Source organism: Plectropomus leopardus, chromosome 14, assembly GCF_008729295.1.
Source record: "Plectropomus leopardus isolate mb chromosome 14, YSFRI_Pleo_2.0, whole genome shotgun sequence".
Classification (NCBI taxonomy): Eukaryota; Metazoa; Chordata; class Actinopteri; order Perciformes; family Serranidae; genus Plectropomus; species Plectropomus leopardus.
In genome coordinates this window covers 18308653-18330171 of record NC_056476.1, presented here as the reverse complement: position 1 = coordinate 18330171, position 21519 = coordinate 18308653, and the positions used below count along the sequence as shown (strand labels likewise).

At 36.7% G+C, this 21519-nt stretch overlaps 4 protein-coding genes across 6 annotated transcripts; all 4 read left to right on the top strand.

The window, feature by feature from the left end:
* The first annotated feature begins 495 nt into the window (after positions 1 to 495).
* LOC121954109 (CD209 antigen-like protein 2) lies at positions 496 to 4552 on the top strand. Its single transcript, XM_042501445.1, has 6 exons — positions 496 to 560; positions 679 to 783; positions 1015 to 1278; positions 1367 to 1530; positions 2693 to 2838; positions 3397 to 4552. Exons 1-6 carry the CDS (start codon positions 503 to 505, stop codon positions 3542 to 3544), a joined length of 885 nt encoding a protein of 294 aa, XP_042357379.1. The 5' UTR covers positions 496 to 502; the 3' UTR covers positions 3545 to 4552.
* A 2637-nt stretch (positions 4553 to 7189) lies between these two features.
* LOC121954092 (CD209 antigen-like protein B) lies at positions 7190 to 9298 on the top strand. Its single transcript, XM_042501421.1, has 6 exons — positions 7190 to 7310; positions 7497 to 7586; positions 8105 to 8371; positions 8464 to 8627; positions 8751 to 8887; positions 8976 to 9298. Exons 1-6 carry the CDS (start codon positions 7190 to 7192, stop codon positions 9127 to 9129), a joined length of 933 nt encoding a protein of 310 aa, XP_042357355.1. The 3' UTR covers positions 9130 to 9298.
* A 3410-nt stretch (positions 9299 to 12708) lies between these two features.
* LOC121953884 (C-type lectin domain family 4 member A-like) lies at positions 12709 to 16336 on the top strand. The gene is made up of 6 exons (XM_042501140.1): positions 12709 to 12894; positions 13185 to 13280; positions 14368 to 14628; positions 14726 to 14889; positions 14962 to 15092; positions 15538 to 16336. The coding sequence occupies exons 1-6, from the start codon at positions 12771 to 12773 to the stop codon at positions 15692 to 15694; spliced, it is 933 nt and encodes a 310-aa protein (XP_042357074.1). The 5' UTR covers positions 12709 to 12770; the 3' UTR covers positions 15695 to 16336.
* A 549-nt stretch (positions 16337 to 16885) lies between these two features.
* Positions 16886 to 21010, top strand: LOC121953895 (C-type lectin domain family 4 member E-like). 3 transcript variants are annotated; one of them, XM_042501165.1, is made up of 6 exons: positions 16886 to 17268; positions 17640 to 17741; positions 18642 to 18899; positions 19079 to 19236; positions 19983 to 20119; positions 20239 to 21010. In XM_042501165.1, exons 1-6 carry the CDS (start codon positions 17133 to 17135, stop codon positions 20387 to 20389), a joined length of 942 nt encoding a protein of 313 aa, XP_042357099.1. In that variant the 5' UTR covers positions 16886 to 17132; the 3' UTR covers positions 20390 to 21010. The 3 variants fall into 3 exon arrangements, with proteins under 3 accessions (XP_042357099.1, XP_042357098.1, XP_042357100.1); XM_042501164.1 differs by having other exon boundaries at positions 17628 to 17741; XM_042501166.1 differs by lacking the exon at positions 17640 to 17741.
* Positions 21011 to 21519: the final 509 nt, after the last annotated feature.

Here is a 21519-nt window from a genome sequence, read left to right as displayed (position 1 = left end):
AAAGACACACACAAGACAAATAATACACACAATAGCACATGTAATATAAAGTGCTAAATATAAAGTGATAAAAAGAAGAAGACACAAGAGAGGCAATATAAACATAAAACTACATCAAAAACACATCACTTACAAAACAGGATAAAATACTACATACAATAGTACATCTCTCTCCTCTCTCTCTCTCTATATATATATATATTCATAGATATATTAGTAATTTGCATAAGCTTCCACATTCAAGTTCATTCATCTTGTAATGAAGAATAACATCTATTTTATATTTCATGGTATTTTGTCATGCCTTCAAGAATGTCGTTATTGCAAGAACGCCCTGAAATATTGTGATATTGTTTAGGGCCATATTGTCCACCCCTAATGCACACTCAGCCACACACAGACAGTTTTGCAATATTGACAGAGCATCCACCTCACACAGATAAAACTGACACGCTGAGGGGATTTCTGAGTAAAAACCCAAATACCAGACAGATATCCAGACATGATTTCAAACGATGACTGCAGCACTGATGGAAAATCATCACACACAGGAAACAGTGGTGGGCTTGCATTGTTTTTATCTGTCCTCATTATGATTTTAGAGAAAAAAGACTGCATTTTTTCTGTTGTTCACCTCCAGCTCATACCAAAATATTTGTTCACTGTCTATGTGTGCAGTCAGAGTTGGGTCCAGAAGTCTTCCACTGCATCAACTGGTTATCGGCTGTTTAGGACTGCTGAACACTATTCTGATGTTAACTGCTGTTGTTATTGGGATTTACTGTGAGTACAACTGATCAAAGGAAGGTGTTGCATATCTATATTTTACTTATTTATAATCAGTCTGGGTTACACTATACTAAACAATTCATTAAATCAACTATGGACATATTTACCACGCTTAGTTATCTAAATTACCCTTTCAATGCTTTAAATTGGTACACACAAAACGCACAAGTTTGTAAATTTATAAGATGAATAAAAAAGTGTCCCTTTTATCCCTGCAAATCATAGGTGGCACAGTCCGTGAGGAAGCCTCTCCACAACAAATAACAGCACAAGCACTCTTTGCAGAGGTGAAGCAACTTCAGATAATGCAGACTGAAGTGACTAAAGCTCAAGAAGAGGCCCAGCAAGCGTTAGAGAAAGAGCTCAGGAGCCATCACCAACTAAAACTGCAGTTGGAGAAGAACAAAACTGTCAGTGACAGCTTTCAACAGCAGCTTGAAAAACTACATGTGGAGAAAGCAACACTGAAGTCGAGCACATCTGATATTCGTGAGAGGCTATTGTGTTATTTTTTTACATTTTGGAATCAAACATTTTCTTCTTGTTGAGACTTTAACTAAATTTCTTCTTTTAACAGGGGAAAGTTGCGGGCGATGCCAGTCGGGGTGGCTTTTATTTAACACTTCATGCTACTTCCATTCTATAGCAGCATCTAATCCCTTAAAGAACTGGCATGACAGCAGGGCGGACTGCATCAGGCGTGGGGCCGATCTGGCTGTGATTGATAGCTTGGAGGAGCAGGTGAGTCCAGTATGATGTAGACAGAAACACAAGATGAACAAGTGAGGAGAATTATTCTGGATGTTTTCATGTAGCGCTCCCATTAGATACTGTAGTGCAAATGTTTTCAAACTGAGACAGTAAAGGTGCATAGTATTAATGGTGGCTCACTTCCACATAACAGAGCTTTATGAGTGTGCATGCACAATATCAGAGATCTAGAACTGGTTCACCTCAACATATCAGCCACTTTAACATCCATGCCTTGGTGAGATATTTTCGAACCCCCACAATAACCTCCAAATTCGATAGTAGTAAAACAAATTTGTGCTGGAGGGAATGCCACCAGATAGGGGACCACACACACATATTTTGGGATTGCCCAAAGTTAGAAAATTATTGGGAAGGGATACGGAAAGAATTCTCTATATTGAACACTAATTTACCTCTGACCCCACAATTTTATATCATTGGAGCACTCCCCAAGGGGAGATGGGAAAAAAGAAACTGTATTTATTACATGTTCTAATATTAATAGCCAGGAAGATGATAACTCTCTTATGGCTAAAACTGCTTCCTCCTACTGTACCTCAATGGCAAGAAAGAGTGAAGAAGGTATATTTAATGGAGAAGATAACTGCACACCTTCATCTTAAGATGGACATTTTCAGAACAAGATGGGCTTCCATAAGTAAATACTTAAATCTGTCAATGTGAAACACTGTCAAACTGTGCTATCTCAGGAGAACTGTCTGTGTGTTTTGTGTGGTTTATGCAGAGATTTATTAGAGACAATCCAGTGGGCTTGAGTTGTTTGCCGAACTGTTAATGGTTCAATTGTTCTGTTTATAGCATATCTCTGGAATTGCTTTGTTTCTTCATGTATGTGTGGCAAGGGAGGATCTGATGTGAACTGAAATGTGTGTACAAATACATGTGAAGACTAATAAATATTTGGTTAAAAAAAAAACCATTCATGCCTTAGCTGACATATAACATTGCTATGAAAATGTGTGAGCTGTAGATTATTTGAGGTTGGTATGCAAAAGCTAATGTTTTGGGTTTTTTTTGGTTTTTTTTAGACACTCCCTTCAGCATCTCATCAGTTGCTATCTAGGCTTACACTGCTAATATATATGGTAAAATAACAAATTATGATGTTGTTTGAACTCTGTTTATTTAGATAAATCTTTTCGAGTACCTACCTAAACTGGATAAAAGCATTCGACCATGGTGGAGTAAGCCAGGGGGCATTTGGTTTGGCCTTTCGGATATTCATACAGAGCGCACTTGGGTGTGGATAAATAATGTGACTCTACACGATGGAGGGTAAGAGCTTTAAGACTTACTATGCACGTTACATTGCTGTTGTGTTAAATGAATCATTTACATGATACACTCCTTCATGCCAAACAGCGTCTGGGAAACATTGATGTGTAACCTGAAACTATTTTATGAAGTGTTTGTACTAGTTTTTCGGCCCGTTTGTTCTGAGGACGAAGATACCTCTGTGTTTAATTCAGCTTCTGGTAAAAACCTCCCGAACAATGAACACTGAAGGAATACTAATTGGGAGAAGTTTCAGCTGTTTGCAATCTGCAGTCCTCACTACTATATGCTTATAGTCCCCCCTACACTGAGCCTGTAAAGGAGATTCTCAAATGTATGTAATTAGATTAGTTTTGGTGTATTAAGGTGGACAAAATAAATTCTTCATTGGTGACATATTAATGGCTGCAACCTCGACTTGCTGACTGACTCAAATCCTTTCGTCTGATAACTATCAACATTTGATGCAAAATAATAATGGTACAAAGATGTCTATGAAGATAAAAAGATAGCTGTACATGATTAGTATTATTAAGTATAACTTGGGCATTGCTTTAGGTACTGGATACAAGGGGAGCCCAACAACTACGGACAAGCAGGTGAAGACTGTGCAGCAATTATGAACATTAACAACCCAAGGGAAACATGGTTTGATGCAAACTGCCAAGGTAAAAAACAATGGTTGTGTGAAATGGCCCCCAACTAGCTGTGGAGAGCATGGTGATCCCAATCCAGGCTGAGTTTTTAATCTACTCAAATAAGCTGCCTCCATACTGTCAAACAAGCTTGTATGTCAACATGTGAGAAGACCCAGTTATTTTCAATATCAGGATTAACTGTAAGCAAACATGTTCCCAACAGATCCTGCAGCTCATCTCTCTGGTATAGTTTCAGAGACCTCATCAATGACATTACTAATCTTACAGTTATGCATGGTTTAGTAGTGATGCTCTCGACTAACATATCAGTGCCTTCAAATTTATTTTCAGTTGTCATAACTTTTTGCTTTGCTGAAGCTCTTTTAAAGTTGTTTTGCTTTTAGTAATGATGGAAAAAAGCACTGAGATCTTTTACTCAAGTATAAAAACACTCTATTAAAAGTAAAAATCATGTGTTCAAAATGTTACTCAAGCAAAGGTAAAGAAGTAACAGCATTAAAATGTAGATAAAATATAAAAGTGTAAAAGTACTCATTATGCAGAATAACCCTACTCAGAGTGATATGTACATTAAATCTGATTTGTTTATGTAAGCAGCATTTTAATGTGACTGTAGGGCTACTTGTTACTGCTGAATATACTGCTTTTAGTTTGATTTATAAGAATGCATCATACTTTTTAAACTAATCAAATGTTTTAGCTGTTAGATCTAATTTAAATTGTAACTAACACTGCCAGATTAATGTAGAGCATTAAAAAGTACACTATGTCCCTCCTGTAGTGTTGCCAACAAGTCAAAACTTGTGAAATTGAAATTGGTGCAATACCAGCAAACCTAATGTCATTCCCATCAGCCTCAGCTAAACTTTGAATTTTGTACTAATAGGTATATGCTGCATGTTTACATACTAAACTTGGTTGTAAATTGTTAATATTACACCTGTTACACAGCTCCATGTTAGCACTGTAACTGCATGCAAGTTTGTATGCCGATGTTAGCATGTAGCTCAAAGCACGAAGCTGCAAGCGTCACTGTAGACTCTTATTATGACGTAACCTTGACATACAGTGCATGTAAAAAAGGGAGCTCTGGTTCCTAAATGTGTTCTCTCTGAGTGTAAATAAAGGTTGAATGAATTAATTCAATTTTAATATGTGCTCATTTGAAACACTTACACTAATTCTACAATTGTTGTGATAATTAAAAGTAATTTCTTTTTTAGAAATTAAAAATCTTTTTCAAAGCAACACTTAGATGTGTGAGCAGCAGGGGGTGCAAATAAGCAATTTTTGCCATCAATACTTGATAACATTGGTTAATGTTATTATTTGTCACCCCAGCTGATCATGTAAAATGTCCCAGAACTCACAGGGTCACAACTCAACTTCCAGTGGAACAAAGCATCACATTGCCCTCCTCTACTCACTAAAAGCAGAGCTGTTTTTAATTTATATAAGTCATTAAGTTTTTACATGGATATTGCATTAGCACCTTATCCCACATGCACTGTGTCCTCTCCTGGTCTCAGATGATGTCCAGCTGGTCTGGTCTGTTCCCTGCCACCTAGTCCTTGAATGAGCATATGAATGAGTGTGTCATTTATAGGGGTCGGCGATATGGCCCTACAATAACATCATAATATTTCAGGGTATTTTTTCAATAAAGATGTTCATAATGACATTACAAAATACTTCCTTATCGATTGCAAGAATATATCATTGCAAAGGAATGTTATAGTTGTTTATGTCCACATAAATGTATTGGTTTGCCTGTCATGTAAGCTTGCATTATTGAAGGTTTAAGACTAATTTACCTGACAACACTGCTGCCTTTGGGCACGTGGCAAGAGAGGAGACGGAGAGAGGCACTGTGCTCCTGCCAAAGAAGCTGCTGACTGAGATTACTCTGAGCAGTAAGTCGCTGAAATGATCTAATGTGCAGGCCTGCATATAAAAAAATAGAGGATGCACGGGCCTAACGACACCACATTATTCCACATTACTGAAGATGCTCCCATTTTTGGAACTAAACATTATGTCAACATGTCATTATTACTTAATGACTTTTTCTTATCATATTAAAAAAATGATACCAATATTATACGATATGTGACACCTCTGTTATCTTTATATATGCCTACTGATGTTTTTTTTGGTATGTGTGACCCTTATGATATCCGTATGTGGATTGTATGGTGACTGTGTATGCTAAAATGCCTGCGTGATATGCTCCAAACCCAATTTCCTCACGGGGACAACAAAAGTATATCTCTATCTATCCCCACATGGGCGCCACACTAGAACCCACTAAAGCAAATTCTGGGAATCTGGCTTCATTTATTGTTCCATTTGTCTGAAGTGTCACGTTTAATAAAAATAGAGCTTTACATTCTGAACATACTGGCTTTTTAGTAGTAGATGCTTGGAGGGCCAAAACAGGAACAGGGCTGACCCGAATGCTTTGAAGCTTTAATTGTTGCCATGGTAGTCAAAAACAGTATTCAAAAGCCCCCAAAATCCAAAGTAGCGCATAAATTCAGAAGCAGTTATCTGACATTATAAATTATGTATTCACATTAATTGTTTTTTATTCCCAGACAAGGACATTTAAACTTGATGATAGTTTTGTGAGTTGAAAACACCAAGCATCTTGAATACTTAAAAAATTTGCCAAGATGACCTCTAAAAGTTGAGTGCCTGATATGCTGAAGGTAAAAAGGTAGACTATGTCACTAAAACTACAACAAGCTTAGCAAATCACCTGAAAATTGTAACTGTTAAGCCATCACACAGACAAAGGTTGATTACAGTTGGATCCTCTTTTCCCAACATCTGACTGGATCTGTTGTAACTTTATTGTGCTGATGGTTGCTGTTGTTAATCAGACTAACTGGGATTAACTAACAAAAAGTTTCATTTCCCTCTTCAATGGAATATCATTTGCAATACATCAGAAAGCTGAAAAAACACCTTCCAAGAACAACAACAAAAAGATCTTGCGCAAAATTCACAACTTTCAGCATGCTTCAGACAAATTTTCATTCAATGCAGACCAAGATTATTACATACAGTTTATGGAAACATTTGTTTCCAAAAACTTTAATTTTATTCAATATTATGTTGTGTGTTTTTTAAATTATTTACAATTTCTATTTCTTTTTAGCTTGTGGTTTTAATTTGTGAAAAGTATTTTGCTGAACGAAACATGTAAGTATCATAAACTTTTGTTTTCCACAGAACTTTTTTTGTAATAACTCTCAAATCGGCTTACAAAAAACCTGTCATTCCCGCAGTACTTCACTGTGAGGGCTGAGCATGGTAGCATGCTCACATTAACCTTTAGCTCAAGCACAGCACCTTAGTAGAACCCCACATTGTTGTTATTATGGCTGTATGATGTTCTTAATAGATTTTTGTGGGAAACAGATGGAAAAGACTGAGCTACTGCAACACCACATCTGTGCAACACATCCTCACAGTTCTGAAGAAGATACACACACACACACACACACACACACACAATTTTCCTGTTAATGCAGCCCATCCCTGTAATTTCCCCGCAAAACTTAAACTTTTAAAAAAACATCTGCAATGCACTGAGGTGGGGGTGGATACACAGTCACACACACTCCTCTTCTTAATGTATAAAAGCAGAAGGAAAACAGATCACTGAGCAGAGTTGTAGCGCTGCAATGGACAATCCACAAAGAAGGACCGGTGAAGGGCAGAAAATATCATTCATACCCAAGTTTTCTCAAGTTTTCCTCAACCCTATTGGAAATCTTTGCTCTTGCTATGAAATGTTTGGACGAGGTACCACTTTAAAATCTTTGACAGTGACAGTGACACATTTCTGACTTATTCTCTACTTTTCCCTCATTGACTTCTTTTTTTCCAAGCTTTACTACCAAGCCTAAATGATTGAAGTCATATTCATCATAGTCATTACCTATGATACTCTTCACTTCTATATAATCGTTATGATTTACAAATTCACAGGTGGAGATGGATCTAACCGACTGGTTTTAGTCTGTCTGGGTCTGCTGAACGTTGCTCTGCTGATAGCTGCTGTTGTTATTGGGACTTATTGTGAGTATTACAACAAACAAAAGTTTCATTTACATCTTTTGTGGAATTTCACTTGCAGCACATCAGATCACTGAGCAGAAACTTTACTGAATAAAGACATTGAGAAAAAAATCTACATTTATCTCAAAATGCTTTAGAAATTGTTTCAGTGAAGGTACATTCAATGCAAAACATGATAACTATATGGAAACATATGTGAAAATGTTCATATGGATGTAAATATTTGGTATTCTTTTTATGGTTTTTAATCATTTGGACCTCTTATTTTTAGCTTGTAAATCCTGTCCACATTTTCAATAGAAATTCATCGGGAAATTCTATATTTAAAATGTAAATGTCCACATGTTTGCATATTTTTCCCTAATAAAAAGATTAATTCCACATACATCTTAAACTATCCTTTTTAGTTCTATTTTGTTAACTTCATTAATTATGGCATACATCCTCATAGTCCACTATAATACAAAAACATCAGTTTTGACACTGTTCTCACTCTCTCTGTTTCTGCATCTCGTCAGGTGCCAAAGTCAAAGAGGGTTCCCTCCAGGTTTCTCACTCAGCAGCAACAGAGCTCATCAATAAGCTGAATATTCTCCGTGGCAACCACAGTGATGTGATCAAAGCCGAAAAGGAAACCAAGGATGCATTAGAGAGAGCACTCAAAAATCATGTACAAATAAAGGAGAAGATTGAGCAGCTGAAGACCATCAATGACAATTATCAGAAACAAACTGAGGCACTGCTAACACAGAAGACAATTTTGCTGTCCAATATGTCAGCTTTTGGTGAGAAAAACCTATATTATATCCTTTTATTTCATTTGTTATTGCTGAAAAAAACATCTAAAGTGACCACACATCTCTTGTTTCTACTAAAGAAAACTGTGGCAGGTGCCTCTCTGGATGGGTTCCTCTCAACTCATCCTGCTATTTCTTTTCTTACTCTGAGTCCTCTGTTGTCAAAAAGAACTGGCCGGATAGCAGAGCAGACTGTATCCATCGTGGAGCTGACCTGATTGTGATCGATAGCCAGGAGGAGCAGGTGGGTTGAATGTTAAAAAAACATATAATAATAAATAACGAAATTAATAGAAATAAATATTTATACATTTGGATTTTACTTTTGAGTCCTTAAAAATGTCAATTTCATTGTGTGCTTATACAGATATTTGTGAGTCACACCATTGAATATATGAAAACTAGCAGTCGTTTTTGGGAAAATGCATTCTGGCTTGGATTCACTGACAGAAACACAGAAGGGACATGGCGCTGGATTAATAATGTCACCGAGGTGGAACAGAGGTGAGTGGTGAAGTATTGCACTCTTAATGGCATAGCAATTATGGATTATTATTGAGAACTTTTATGATTGCTGATTTAATTTTCAAAGGTACTGGATGGATGGAGAGCCAAACGATGATGGACACAGGGGAGAAGACTGTGGTATGGCAGTTTCTAGCTCTGTGAATCCCTGGAAGACACGTAATGATGGCAATTGTGAAAGGTCAAAAATACACTGGATATGTGAAATGACATCTAGATAGAATCAGGAAGTTCTGCTAAAGAGCAAAATACAAGTGGTTTTTTTTTGGGGGGGGTGGGGTGCTATTTCTATTTCTTTTTTTGTTTGTTTGACAATAAAAACTGATCTCATGTTTCTGTAATTCTTCAAAACATTCAATAATTCTAACTGTATCCAACTGTAGAATAAAATGCAGCTTAAAGATTACTAAGTTTACCCTTTATTTATGATACAGCAACACACGGTTGGTCCATCACTTTGGTTCAGACTAAAATATCTCAACTACTACTGCATGCATGCCATTAAATTTTGTATAGACAGGAATGTTCAGCTCAGATTGCACTGTAATTACTTCCATGATGATTTCAAATGTTACTTAATGAAGAGCAATGCTTAAGATCATTGATTGGTCCAAACAGCAATTGTTGTAAGTTTTAAGTCATATCTATCATAGTTAAATATTTTATGAAACTACATTTAAATATTTAGAAAAACAAATCATCTACCATTAGTCTAAAGATCTTAACTCCAGAAGTGGTAGAGTTGTGTTAAGTACAGAGAGTTACAAGGTTTATAACAAGAGAGAGTAGCCATTTTTAAAATAGTTTCAAAGACAAAATCATTATATATCCATAAAAACACATGGGAATCATCTTGTCCAGTGCACTCATATTAGTTTTTAAATGCAGCTGCAGCACCAACATTCCTGAAGCAGTAGTTTAGACTGAAGGCAGTCAGAAAGCCAGGAATCTAGCTTCGAACGTATATTCATTGCATAACATAAATTAATCTGTATCATAAATTAGCATCATAGCTACCATGTTGTATGACATTATAGCCTGTTTTATTGTGGGATAGGTTATAAGCAGGGTTATGAGGCGAATATCAATTCTGTATGCTTCATGCTCGAGTACAGATGTTGGGTCTATAATTTGTAGAAAAAGAAAAAAATGTAGTAGGTGCTTGAGCAAGACATGGATCAAAAGTAGAGGGCACAGAGGCTGCTGATGCAAATGGCCCAGAATTTGGTGCTACACCCCTGGCTAGGTCTGTATATCTTCAGAGGAAGGTCAAGTCTTTTTTTTTTTTTTTTTTTGGGGGTTTTTTTTTTTTCGGCCAAATTATTCCCAGAAGTACACTGTTTGTTTGCTATGGAGTGAGACCTCTTGTCCTTTATGATACTCTTTGGAACAGGGAGTTGCAGACATGCAGGCAGCAGCACAGAGGATGAGAGAGGAGAGGCCTTCTGCTCAATAATGGTGAATTTACAGCTCACAGTAACTTAATATGACACAGTCTCTGGCTTTTGCTATCTAGTGTCCGTAAAAAAAACATTTATGACTCGTTAGCGCCATTACCGTGTTTACTATATTACATCAATGTCATCCTGCTGAGCCTGTTAAAACTTTAAAAGGAAAACAAAAAGAATTGGTGAATATTCGTATTTAAAAGCCAAATTTGACTCCACTGTCATAATTCTGAGTCAGATACAGCCCTTGACTCTTTTGAATATTTTTTTTTGGCGACAGTACTTTTTTGTTTGGTTGACCTAATTCTCAGACCACAATTGAAATTATAAAAGTGCACTTATTAGAGTGCAGATTGCCACACTCGAACTGATCATGGCCACTCTAGCCATTCTGTTCCTGCAGTTCTGGTGCAGCACATTTCTAAGGAATCCAGAAGCTAAAAAAATATGCACCTCATCTATTTGTGACAGGGCTGCAGTGCATTGCAAAGAGCAGATTGAATTCTCCTGCTAAGAGGCACTATATGTCAAATATAAATACATATGATTACGATTCTTAGCTTAGCTGTCTCTGTAGGTTACAGCACAACTACACCATAAAGAGTGAAGCCAAGCAACAGTAAACACAATACAATAAAGACAGACCACAAATTAAACAGTTTAACCGCATAGCCTAAGTTCTACTTGGGTAAAAGCACAAATATCAAGGAAAATGGCAAAATCAACAAAATCTCCAAGTCTACAAAATAGGGCTGCCAAAACACTGCTTCTGAAATGCTCCTGTGGTGGTATGACACCGTGCAGAGAACAAACAAAACTGGCGGTTAAGGACTTTCATCGATCTTCCCTTAGGGAAGGAAATGAGGTATAGCACATATGTATGGAGGGACACTGTGTTTACAGAGCAGTTTCATTTCCCCTCATTCACTTCCCCTCAGTCCCTGATGTTGCATAACAGCATATGTCACTTGGACAGCAGAGGGAAGGGCGACAGATACACCAGCCCTTGTTCACTTTCAGCCCATCTATCATGGATTGACCACCAGTTGCAAGATTTTACTTTTTACAAATCATCAGTAGTATCAATATCTGCAGACTCCTCTTTGTGAGCTAAAGGTGTCTTCTGCAGATAACTGCAACACACCAGTAGATTGCAAAACAGTATGTTTTCCCTGCATTTACAGATAATGTTGGGGATACAGGAATCACATAATCTGAATAGTACAATAATATACGTAAATATTAACTGCAGTTAGTTATATGACAGTTTTCGATAAAATAAAATAAAATCTGCTATAAATTAAATTTTCTTAAGAAACAATCTGATAAAAGACGAGTGATTCCATACACATGTAAGCCTACCTATACGGCCCTAAACTGAAACTGAAAAGCACCTCATAGAATAAATGTATTTCATTTTACTTTTATTTATTCACCAATTTATTAATCTTCTCCTTCTGTGGTTTAACCGGTCCTATGGACATTACTGCAACCTCACCATGGATGTATTTTTTTGCATCAATGCATAATTGCAATACAATTTGGGGATATTCAACCCTGTAGTGACCATCACTTTACTTGCTCCCTTTGCCCTTCGAAGGTCGATCTCAACAAGTTTACTTCAGTACTTACACTAAGTGGGGTTTTTTAAAAGATCATTTTTTGGGCTTCTAGCCTTTAATGGATAGGACAGCTCAAGCTTGAAAGTGTGAGAGAGAGGGGATGACATGCAGCAGAAAGCTGAGGCTGGAATCGAATCTGCAGCCATTGCAGCAAGGATATGGCCTCTGTGCATGCAACTGATCTACTGGGCACCCCACACTAATGACATAATAGAGTTTAATTCATCTCATATTGTGCCATATTTAAGTGAACTATAATGTTTTGGGTGTAAAACTAATATACAGATGCTACGATTCAAAAGAGGCCAAACTTTTCGTTGGATGTAAGTTTTTGAGTTATGAAAAAGGCCAGCATGTAGCCCGCATCAGACATTGTGGGTTGTTGTTTTTAGCTGAGCCGATTTCTGGAAAACTTGCAGCCCCTACCAGGAGCCCCTACTAGGAGTGAGGAGTCATTAATCAATAAAACAGGATTTTCAACATTTTTTATAAATGCATTGATGATGCTTGCAAGGTTACACCTGGTGGATGTAACTGAGCTTGCCTTGCATTATTTCTCAAGGTGTAAAATAATCATATACAGTGTATATGGAACCACTCGAGGAAACCACTTATTATGTCCAAGGTATAAAAAACAAGAATATCACTTCTCCTTTTTCGATTCAGAGCGTGTTCACTGGAATTTAAGTTTCAAAAATTCCCTGTAGCTTTAAATGTCGACACAAGGTAATTTCCACACAAATCATCTCTCGCATGCCCTCTCATTGCACTGATCTCAGCTAGACAGTAAGAATGGCGAAGAGAGGAATCTCTGGCTGTAATTTTGATGGTGGATTTAGCTCACTGATTTATGAAGAGTCCTTAGATGATGAGGCGCATCCCTCTAACTTCAACTCTAACCAAGACAGGCAACCAGGTATAGTAATTCAAAGATATCATTTAAACAATGCAGTTAGACAAAAAGATTTTTGATGCTGTTTGATCCTTTAACAGTTGTATCAGGCTCTAAAATCGTGCTGATAAAATAAGTGAGTTTTGAGTAAGTGAGTGAGAGTTGGTGCTGAGTGAATGGTGTGCTCTAATACCTTTTTTTCAATCATAAATAAAACCAATATAATGAAGTATATGTCAACATTGTCTTTTTTTCATAGTTTGTTTGACACAAATTCTGGCTTTATGATATCAATTCTTTATCTATCTGTCTAGTGTTGACACCTCGGAGAAACTGCAGACTGGCTGAAGTAAGTCTAGCACTACTAGCTGCTGTTCTTCTACTGATTGACATCGGCCTGGGGGTCCACTGTAAGTCAACGTTACATTCTTTGGAATTATTGATTACAGCCACAGCTGAAGTTTTTTTCATTATCACATACAGTAATGTGCTGAATATTTTCTCAATTCATAGATTAAATACAATTTAATTAAAGATTAAATTAAAGAATGTAACATCATTTCTAATGTCAAATCACAATAGTTGCAAAATATTTTTTTATCAATTGACCAATCGATTCATTTACTAATTCACTAATAGGTCTAAGTATTGTTTAAATTAAAATATGCTACCAGTACCAATAGCAGGTCTCTTGAACTGATACAAATACCAACAGAGTTCTTCATTTGTACATTTTTTTACAACATCATTCGATCCATGTCATGTGATTGGAAGAATTCAGTTGCATCAAATGCCACTAAAACCATGTAGTATAAAAATACCTGCAGGATTTGCTGGGAGCAAAACCACACACATAGCCAATATTTTCTAGCTCTTGGTTCAAAAAGGATCGAATGAGGGTTTAATTTGACTAAAGAACTTTTGATACTACTTGTTACTGGGTTATTTCAGTCAATACCTTGAAGGTATCAAGTACCAAAACTCAGTCCTATCCACTAATCATTGCGGGCTTTAGCCCATTGTAACATTTTCAGATCACCCATTTTGCCCAACCAAAAGAACTGTGCCCAGATGTTCATTCTACAAAGCCAAAAAACAGTTGTATTAGTTTTATGTCAATTAACAAACAGATAAATTATCGAACCACTTCATGCCGTTGTGAACAGGAATAGTAAAAAATGTTTTTGTTCTCATGTCAAACCTGTGTATTAGATAATCTCCTGTAATTAGCCCAAACAAATTTAAAAATGTGTAATTATAAACTCTATCACTGTAGTGAGTGGATTATCTCAATAGAGCGTCATTATGAAAGGTCACTGATATTAAATACCACTGTCTTGTTTTTTCTTCCCTTGTGATTTTGCTTATTATATTTGCTTGACATTTAGACCGCATCATGATTAGATATAAAGAAGTGTTAGCAATGAGAAAGAAAGGTGAAGAGGAAGAGAGAGAATACTTTGCCTCACTAACACTGTTCGTCCTCAACACTTACAGACAACAAACTCACAGATACCTACCTCAAACTTAATGAGACAGAACACATCAGCAACGAGTTGGCCCAACTCGAGGGTACTTACAAGACTGCAGTTGAATCCACGAAGGGAGCCAAGAAGCAGCTGGACAGTGAGATAGGTCGTCAGACACCAACCAACTGGGAGCTTGAACACCAGACAAGAAGAAGCAAAAACTATGAAGAGCAGGTTGTGAAATTGACTAAGGACAGTGCAGCACTGAGACGCGACATAACAATGATGAGTGAGACCTGTTTTACAATTACAGTATATATGATAACAATGTTAAAAGCATTATGGGGTATTTTTGTTGTGGTTTTCACTGTTACTTTCTTTAACAGGTGATGGCTGCAAACACTGTGCACCAGGGTGGATTTTGATGAACTCAGTGTGTTACTACTTCCCCTTCTCTGACCGTGATGGATTGAAATCATGGCAAACAGCCAGACAGTACTGCCAGATGTATGGAGGTGACCTTGCAGTTATAGACAGCAAGGAAAAAGAGGTAAAATAAACATAATTTATATTTCATTTCAATCCTGTACATATTAAATTTTAACTCTTTTTTTTTTGTTAGAATGCAACTGTTAACCACTTAATAAATAACAAACACAACTTCGGTAATGACATGGGATTCTGGATTGGACTGAAATATTTCCCCACCGAAGGGACTTGGAAATGGCTGGAAGAAACAGTACTCGTTGAAGGGTAAGGGATAAACATGTTACATGCTGTTATATCTTTAGGAAATTCTCAGCATAACATCTCACTGCTGGATCCATTTCTGATAAATCTGGTCAGACGTCATGAAGTGAATGTTCCCAAGATTTTAATTTTAAAATGATGGTATCCAGCTCACAATCAGATGGAGCAAGACAGGATTGTGTGCATTTTCCCTAACCACAGGCGCTGTTAACTGCACAATAATGTAACTTTGACAAAAATAAAAGGTGACACTGTGCACAGAAATTAATTAAATAGGCCAAAAAGGGGGTCTCTGACAGATCATTGAAATCACTGTTTTAAAAATGGCAGCCTTATTCCCATCTCTTTTCCATTATAATAAATGATTTAAAGGACAAAAAGATGCATGTTGTGGACTGCAAGAAGGCACATACTGTCTCTCCATAAAGTAACCTTTCATTTGCTGCAGGTACTGGAATGATGGAGAACCAAATAGTAACAAAGATGACCAGAAGTACTGCGCAGTTGTGAATGCCAGAGAAAACTTCTTCAAGGGTTGGGATGATGTTATGTGTACAATAAAGCAAAAATGGATTTGTGAAAAAGCACTGACCTCTACGGGTTAACGCTTAATATTTACTGCATTTGCTTACAAGCTCAGCTGTTTGCAGAAAGAGTTAAAGTCAGCTCAGAGACTTTTAGACATCTTATGAAATTTCTGTAATGAAAAACATAATCTTAGCCAAATGAGACCTTTGATTATGTATATGCATGTATATGCATATACTATTATACATATCTCTGTCAGCAGAATGTAATAAACTTGTAGCACTTTACTTAAGTACCCCTACTACGCATTTATAAGCAGTAAACCTTCCATAAATGGCTTATAACATAATATAATGTAGTTGTACGCAGCTGAAACAACATTTTAAGGGCGACTTCAAGTAAAAGGTAAAAAAAAAATTTAAGGTCAGTACCCTCAAGTAAATACTATTTGCAAATTATAGGAAAATTGTTGTTAATCGTAAGAGGCATATTGCTAGCATAACATTATGTACAAAAATAGTTGCTGTATACCAAGATGGCTCTGAAAAATTCTATATGATTCTCACTTTGTTGATAAAACTTCACTTAACTTCTGTACTGTATGATAGTCTTTTTTGTGATTTTCCACATCTGACAATTAAACCAACTTTTGAGCATTTTGATAACTTCTGTGCTGATGGATAACACTGCAGTGCAAATAAGATGGATTTCTGATCTAACCAAATGCTAAGAATTTGTTTTCTTTGACCCTAGAAATAGGAGATCTGTTGGTAGCACTTTAGAAAGCCACACTGTGAGTTTTACAACTTATGACTTTATTGATGGTTAATAAGTCATTAATGAATTCTTTATGAATTTGTGTTATGGTAAAAGAGTTTTAATGTTTTTATTGGACCACCAAGTCTGCATTTATGAGAGTAAGTTTATGATTTAAAAAGCTGCAAAGACTGAGCAGATTATGTTATAACATATTATTGCCTTGTAAAGATTTAATAAATTATTTATTGGCCAACTGTTAACTAAAACATAAATCCACGGCCAGTTGTAAAACGTCAGCAAAGGAATTACAGAAGAATAGGGAAGCACAGTGCAATCATATAAGGAATGAAAATCCATTTCAACTGTCAGAATCATGACTCACTTTCTCATGAATATGAGAATGTGCAACTAAAGCATTGTTTTAGACAGAATGGATGAGTTATAATGTCCAGTAATGCAAAACTGCATATGGGCTTACAAGCATGTGATATTTTACATATTGGAATGTAAAAATGAGCTGTATTACATTTGCTGACATTTACAATTTACTATACCATACTTTAAACACTATTTAAATCAGAGATTAAGCCATACAGCCATCCTTATGACTGATATTTTACCAACCATAACCCATACATACACACAAAGGCATTAGCATCTAGAGCAGGGTCTAAAACACACACATACACACACACACACACACACACACACACGCCTTATCACTGGTATACGCAGCAGACAAACAGGTCAATAGGCATGACTTGCACCAGTATAATGGAGAACTCAGGGTCGCAGTCAGAACCAGGAGACAAGATGTCGTTCGAACACAATACTTCTCAAGACTTCTACAGAGATGGGCATTCAAGCTCTCATCGCCAAACATTTGGACAAGGTACAACTAACATAACTTAACTAAATTAACAACGACAAAAAGTTCTGACCTACAGTTTCTAACTAATATGCCCTGCTTCTTTACACTCTTTTCTCTTTCAAACGGACTCAGTGTAACCTTAGTTCATTCTGTGGCTTAGATTTGAAATGTATGCAAATTAACATAGTTAAATATAACCTTTATAAATATCCTACGATTTTACATCTCCAAATGTTTTAGTTTTAACTCTGTAATAGATTTTTCTGTAAACATTTAGAAAGAAAAGAATCACTATGATATTGCTCTTTATTTTAGTGGGGAGGTTATAACTTAAGATAAAACATACTATTAAGATTTTAACTCAGAGGAACTTTATCAAGGTCTGCTTACAGAGAGAGGTGGATCTGCATTTCCACACCAGCGACTGGTTATACTCAGTCTGAGCATGCTGAATGCTGTTCTACTGATTGCTGCTGTGGTCATTGGGATTTACTGTGAGTATGAGAATTCACGGAAAACTGATGATTTACATACTCTTGTGTACAGTTCCTCCTCTGTAGAATTTAAATGAGATAACTGAGACATCAAAATATGGTTGTGCAAAACTGGATTCACAATTGCAGAAACTATTGGCATTCCTAATTGATTTTCTCAATATAACTATCTTGCAGGAATGCACTGATATATCAGCCGAACATTTGTATCAGCTGCTATTGACAGTCATCATCTATTTTCAAATAAGACGACATTGACTGAATGCAGTGGCCAATGTTTATCTGTTGTGTCACATTAATTTTACACTGGCTAACCATTATGCTTATTACTTGCTGTTAGACTTGGGCAGCAGTAACTAGCAGCTACTGATTCGGAGAAGCTACTAATCACGTGTATGTGTGTATTGTTTTCACATTTGGTTTCGGTAAGCAGACGTTAAACTCTGCATCTCACATCTTGGATAACAAGATAAATAGACTGAGCTGCAACAAGGAAGATATGCTTATTTTTTTAACGACAAACATTCATCTAACTAAGAAGTAGGCTAGGAGGTCAGGGTGGTCTTTTTCTTTTTCTCATTAAAGCAACATTTTGCAACTTTTGGTTGATTGTCTAATCTTATTCCCGGGTCGTCAAATACCGATGTTTTTAGGTCTATATAATTTGTCAGTTCTTTGACTGATATTTTGGTCTATAAAATGCCACAAGATAATTTTTTTTAAAAATTACCATCATTAGTTCGCAGAGCTCAAAGTGAGAGCTTGTAGCAGTCAGAACCACAGTGGTGGCTCAACCAAATGACCGACATTACTTCTCTAGTGCTGCTAGCGTGGGAAAATATAAAAACAACCTTGACTTTACACACCACTTTTGTTATTATGAGTTTTTTTTTGCCTCAGGTGCTCAAGGCTATTACCTTCAGGCCCCTAATTCAGCTGCCACGCCCCTCATCATTGAAATGAACCATCTCCGCAACCACAGTGATGTCATCAGAGCGAAACTGGAGGCCCAGGCAGCATTATCAAGAGAGCGCGCCAGCCATGCAAAACTAAAGCTGCAAGTGAAGCACAGGATGACTCTCACCGACAGCCTTCAGGGGCGGATTGAGGCACTAAACACAGACAAGAAGAACCTGCAGTCTAATAAAACTACTTTAGGTAAAACAAACTTCCAGCCGGTGTTGTGGGCAAACGGTCCTGTACATTTAATGGTTAAAATGGTCAAACCTGCTCCCTCAAGGGTACATGTTTTATGTATTATGTAATATGAATTTTTAAACTATATTCATAAACAGCTTATTACAAGAAATGTTTGTCTCAATCTCCTGCCTGAACAGAGGAATCATGTGGCAGATGCCTTGAAGGATGGCATCTTCTCAAATCATCCTGCTATTATTATTCTCATCATGTGTCCAAAAAGAACTGGCCGGACAGCAGAGCAAACTGTATTAGCCAAGGGGGCGACCTACTTGTGATCGATAACTTTGAGGAGCAGGTGGGTTTCCAACTCTGAAATAGAAAAAAAAAGTGCTAGCTTCATGGGAATCATAAGTTCTGTGTATTATTTTCTCTCTCTCTCTCTATTCCTGGTTAAAGTCCCATGTGTTTCATTATGAATGACTCTGCTTGGTATATGGGAAAAATGTTTCACCCCATCGCTAAGTGTAAGAAGAAAGGCTGTTTGATTGTGGCAAAAATTTTGACTGATACTAAAAACAGGATTATTGAGGTGTTCTTAATTATATTCTATACTGACAAAAAATGTAAGCATTTTACAACTTTGGTGAATTACATTCAACAGAAATATCCTCAATAAAACACTTGCTGCAGGGGCAGCAGCAAAATGTGTTTTAGCCACATAAAAATATGACCACCTATATGCTAAATTTAAACATAGCAACAAATTTGCAAAGTTGGCAACACTGTTTTCAACTTGCACTGAAACTTCTTTTTGGACTTTAGCGGAGGGGCCTGAGCACATCTGCTGAGAAGGGGTGCCCTTGATTTACAAAATAAAAGACAAAACAAGAGCAACATTGGTGGCTTGTCATGCAGCACAAAATCATTTTATCTCAAATATCTTGTTTTTAAATTTAAGGAGGCCAAAATCGTAATTGGAAAAAAATGCAATTAAAAAATTACAATGAGGAAAAATGGTATCAGGGTCATTATGAACTGTTCATATTTGACTATAAAGTTAAAATGTGCCATTAAGGTATCAACTCCTGTGTTTGCTTTCAGCAACTCATGATTAACAACTTTCCAAAAGTGAGAACCAGTGGTATGTGGTGGGAGAACGGATTCTGGATCGGCCTCACTGATGTAGCGACAGCGGGAACATGGGTCTGGATTAACAATGTGACCGAGGTGGAAACAGCGTAAGCGTCTCACATTGTTAACATTCACTATTCATTTCAATGATTTTGTGGCAAAAAGATCATGACAAACAAATACAGAGAAATTAAATTCTACTCTGAATGATTTTGATTTCCTCAAGGTACTGGAAAACTGGACAGCCTAGCCGTAGTGGAATTCAGAGTGGGAACTGTGCGGCTTTTTATTCTTATGCTGATAACAGGCAGACGTTGTACAATGGCAACTGCGCTGACCATCTATTTAACTGGATATGTGAGATGAAGCCAAGATAAACATGAAACCTCTCAACAGGAAATCACAAAAACTCAACAAATATTTTGTGTGTGAGCAAAATCTTTTAAAAATGCAAACTGCAGCTTGATTAGCATTGTATTAGCATGTGTGTGATTATTTGAGTGATTATGTGAGTTTACACCAGGTCACCTGGAATTGCACTGAGCTTTTAAGACATTTTTTCTATTTTTCCCATTGACTTACATGGTGAAAGAGCTATCTAGAAATCAGTGGATTTTTAAGTATCAAGTAGAAGTTGAAGTATCAACTTCGCAAAATGACTCGTTTCACTGTCGGGATTTGATTCATTCAGTTTGATAATATTTGGAAAGTCTAAAAGAGCCACGTCCTTGCCTTATAGTGCTGAAGCAGTGTCAATCATCCAGATAATTTTATACACACTCGTTGGATTTTTATAGCATCATGTGCCACTGAGCAACTTTCATAGGCATGAACAGAGCCCCACCTCCAACGCTGCATCCACCTCTCTTTATACATCCATGGTTTACACCATAGACGAGGACCACGCCACTTGCATTGCTTCGTGGCAACTTTTGCAAAATGACAGGAGGCCAGGGTCCAATTTCAGAAGCCCCATACATGTTTCTAGGATTTAAGTAGATTTTTTAAGATTTCAGCACATTTCTTTGATTTTAATAAATTTTTTAGGATTTTTCTAGGATTTTTTGAAAGTAGAAGGTAGATTTGTGGGTCATTTTTTAAACAAAGCTTAATAAAATGAAATTACATTTGTCCTTGATCCTGTAACAACTTTTAGGCGGTTTCTAGGATTTTAATACATTTCAAGGATTTTAGGATATTTCTAAGATTTTAGGATATTTCTAAGATTTCACGAAATTTCTAGGATTTTAGGACATTTCAATGGCTTTAGGTTATTAGGGGCTAAGCTAGGACCACTGTCAGGGGATGTGGAGATCCTCTACTGGCACATTTTGATAAACAAGCTCTATTTTGATGCTGTTTTATACACTCTGGCACCTTATGTGTACTAAAAGTACAAAAACAATCGCACTTTGGCGCTGGTTTCATTTTTCTGGTTTTTTAGTTGCCCTGCAGCAGAGAATGTCTTTTTTCCCTGTTATGTTTTAGCATAAAATGGCTATTAAAG

Bases quoted from the DNA above. Each gene is read 5' to 3' on its own strand.
- LOC121954109 (XM_042501445.1), top strand. From the start codon at position 503: ATGATTTCAAACGATGACTGCAGCACTGATGGAAAATCATCACACACA. The intron at 1,279-1,366 runs GTGAGAGGCTAT...TTCTTTTAACAG, and splicing joins GTCGAGCACATCTGATATTC to GGGAAAGTTGCGGGCGATGC. The intron at 2,839-3,396 runs GTAAGAGCTTTA...GCATTGCTTTAG, and splicing joins GTGACTCTACACGATGGAGG to GTACTGGATACAAGGGGAGC.
- LOC121953895 (XM_042501164.1), top strand. From the start codon at position 17,133: ATGACTTGCACCAGTATAATGGAGAACTCAGGGTCGCAGTCAGAACCA. The intron at 18,900-19,078 runs GTAAAACAAACT...CTGCCTGAACAG, and splicing joins GTCTAATAAAACTACTTTAG to AGGAATCATGTGGCAGATGC. The intron at 20,120-20,238 runs GTAAGCGTCTCA...GATTTCCTCAAG, and splicing joins GTGACCGAGGTGGAAACAGC to GTACTGGAAAACTGGACAGC.
- LOC121954092 (XM_042501421.1), top strand. From the start codon at position 7,190: ATGGACAATCCACAAAGAAGGACCGGTGAAGGGCAGAAAATATCATTC. The intron at 8,372-8,463 runs GTGAGAAAAACC...TTTCTACTAAAG, and splicing joins GTCCAATATGTCAGCTTTTG to AAAACTGTGGCAGGTGCCTC. The intron at 8,888-8,975 runs GTGAGTGGTGAA...TAATTTTCAAAG, and splicing joins GTCACCGAGGTGGAACAGAG to GTACTGGATGGATGGAGAGC.
- LOC121953884 (XM_042501140.1), top strand. From the start codon at position 12,771: ATGGCGAAGAGAGGAATCTCTGGCTGTAATTTTGATGGTGGATTTAGC. The intron at 14,629-14,725 runs GTGAGACCTGTT...TTTCTTTAACAG, and splicing joins ACGCGACATAACAATGATGA to GTGATGGCTGCAAACACTGT. The intron at 15,093-15,537 runs GTAAGGGATAAA...CATTTGCTGCAG, and splicing joins GAAACAGTACTCGTTGAAGG to GTACTGGAATGATGGAGAAC.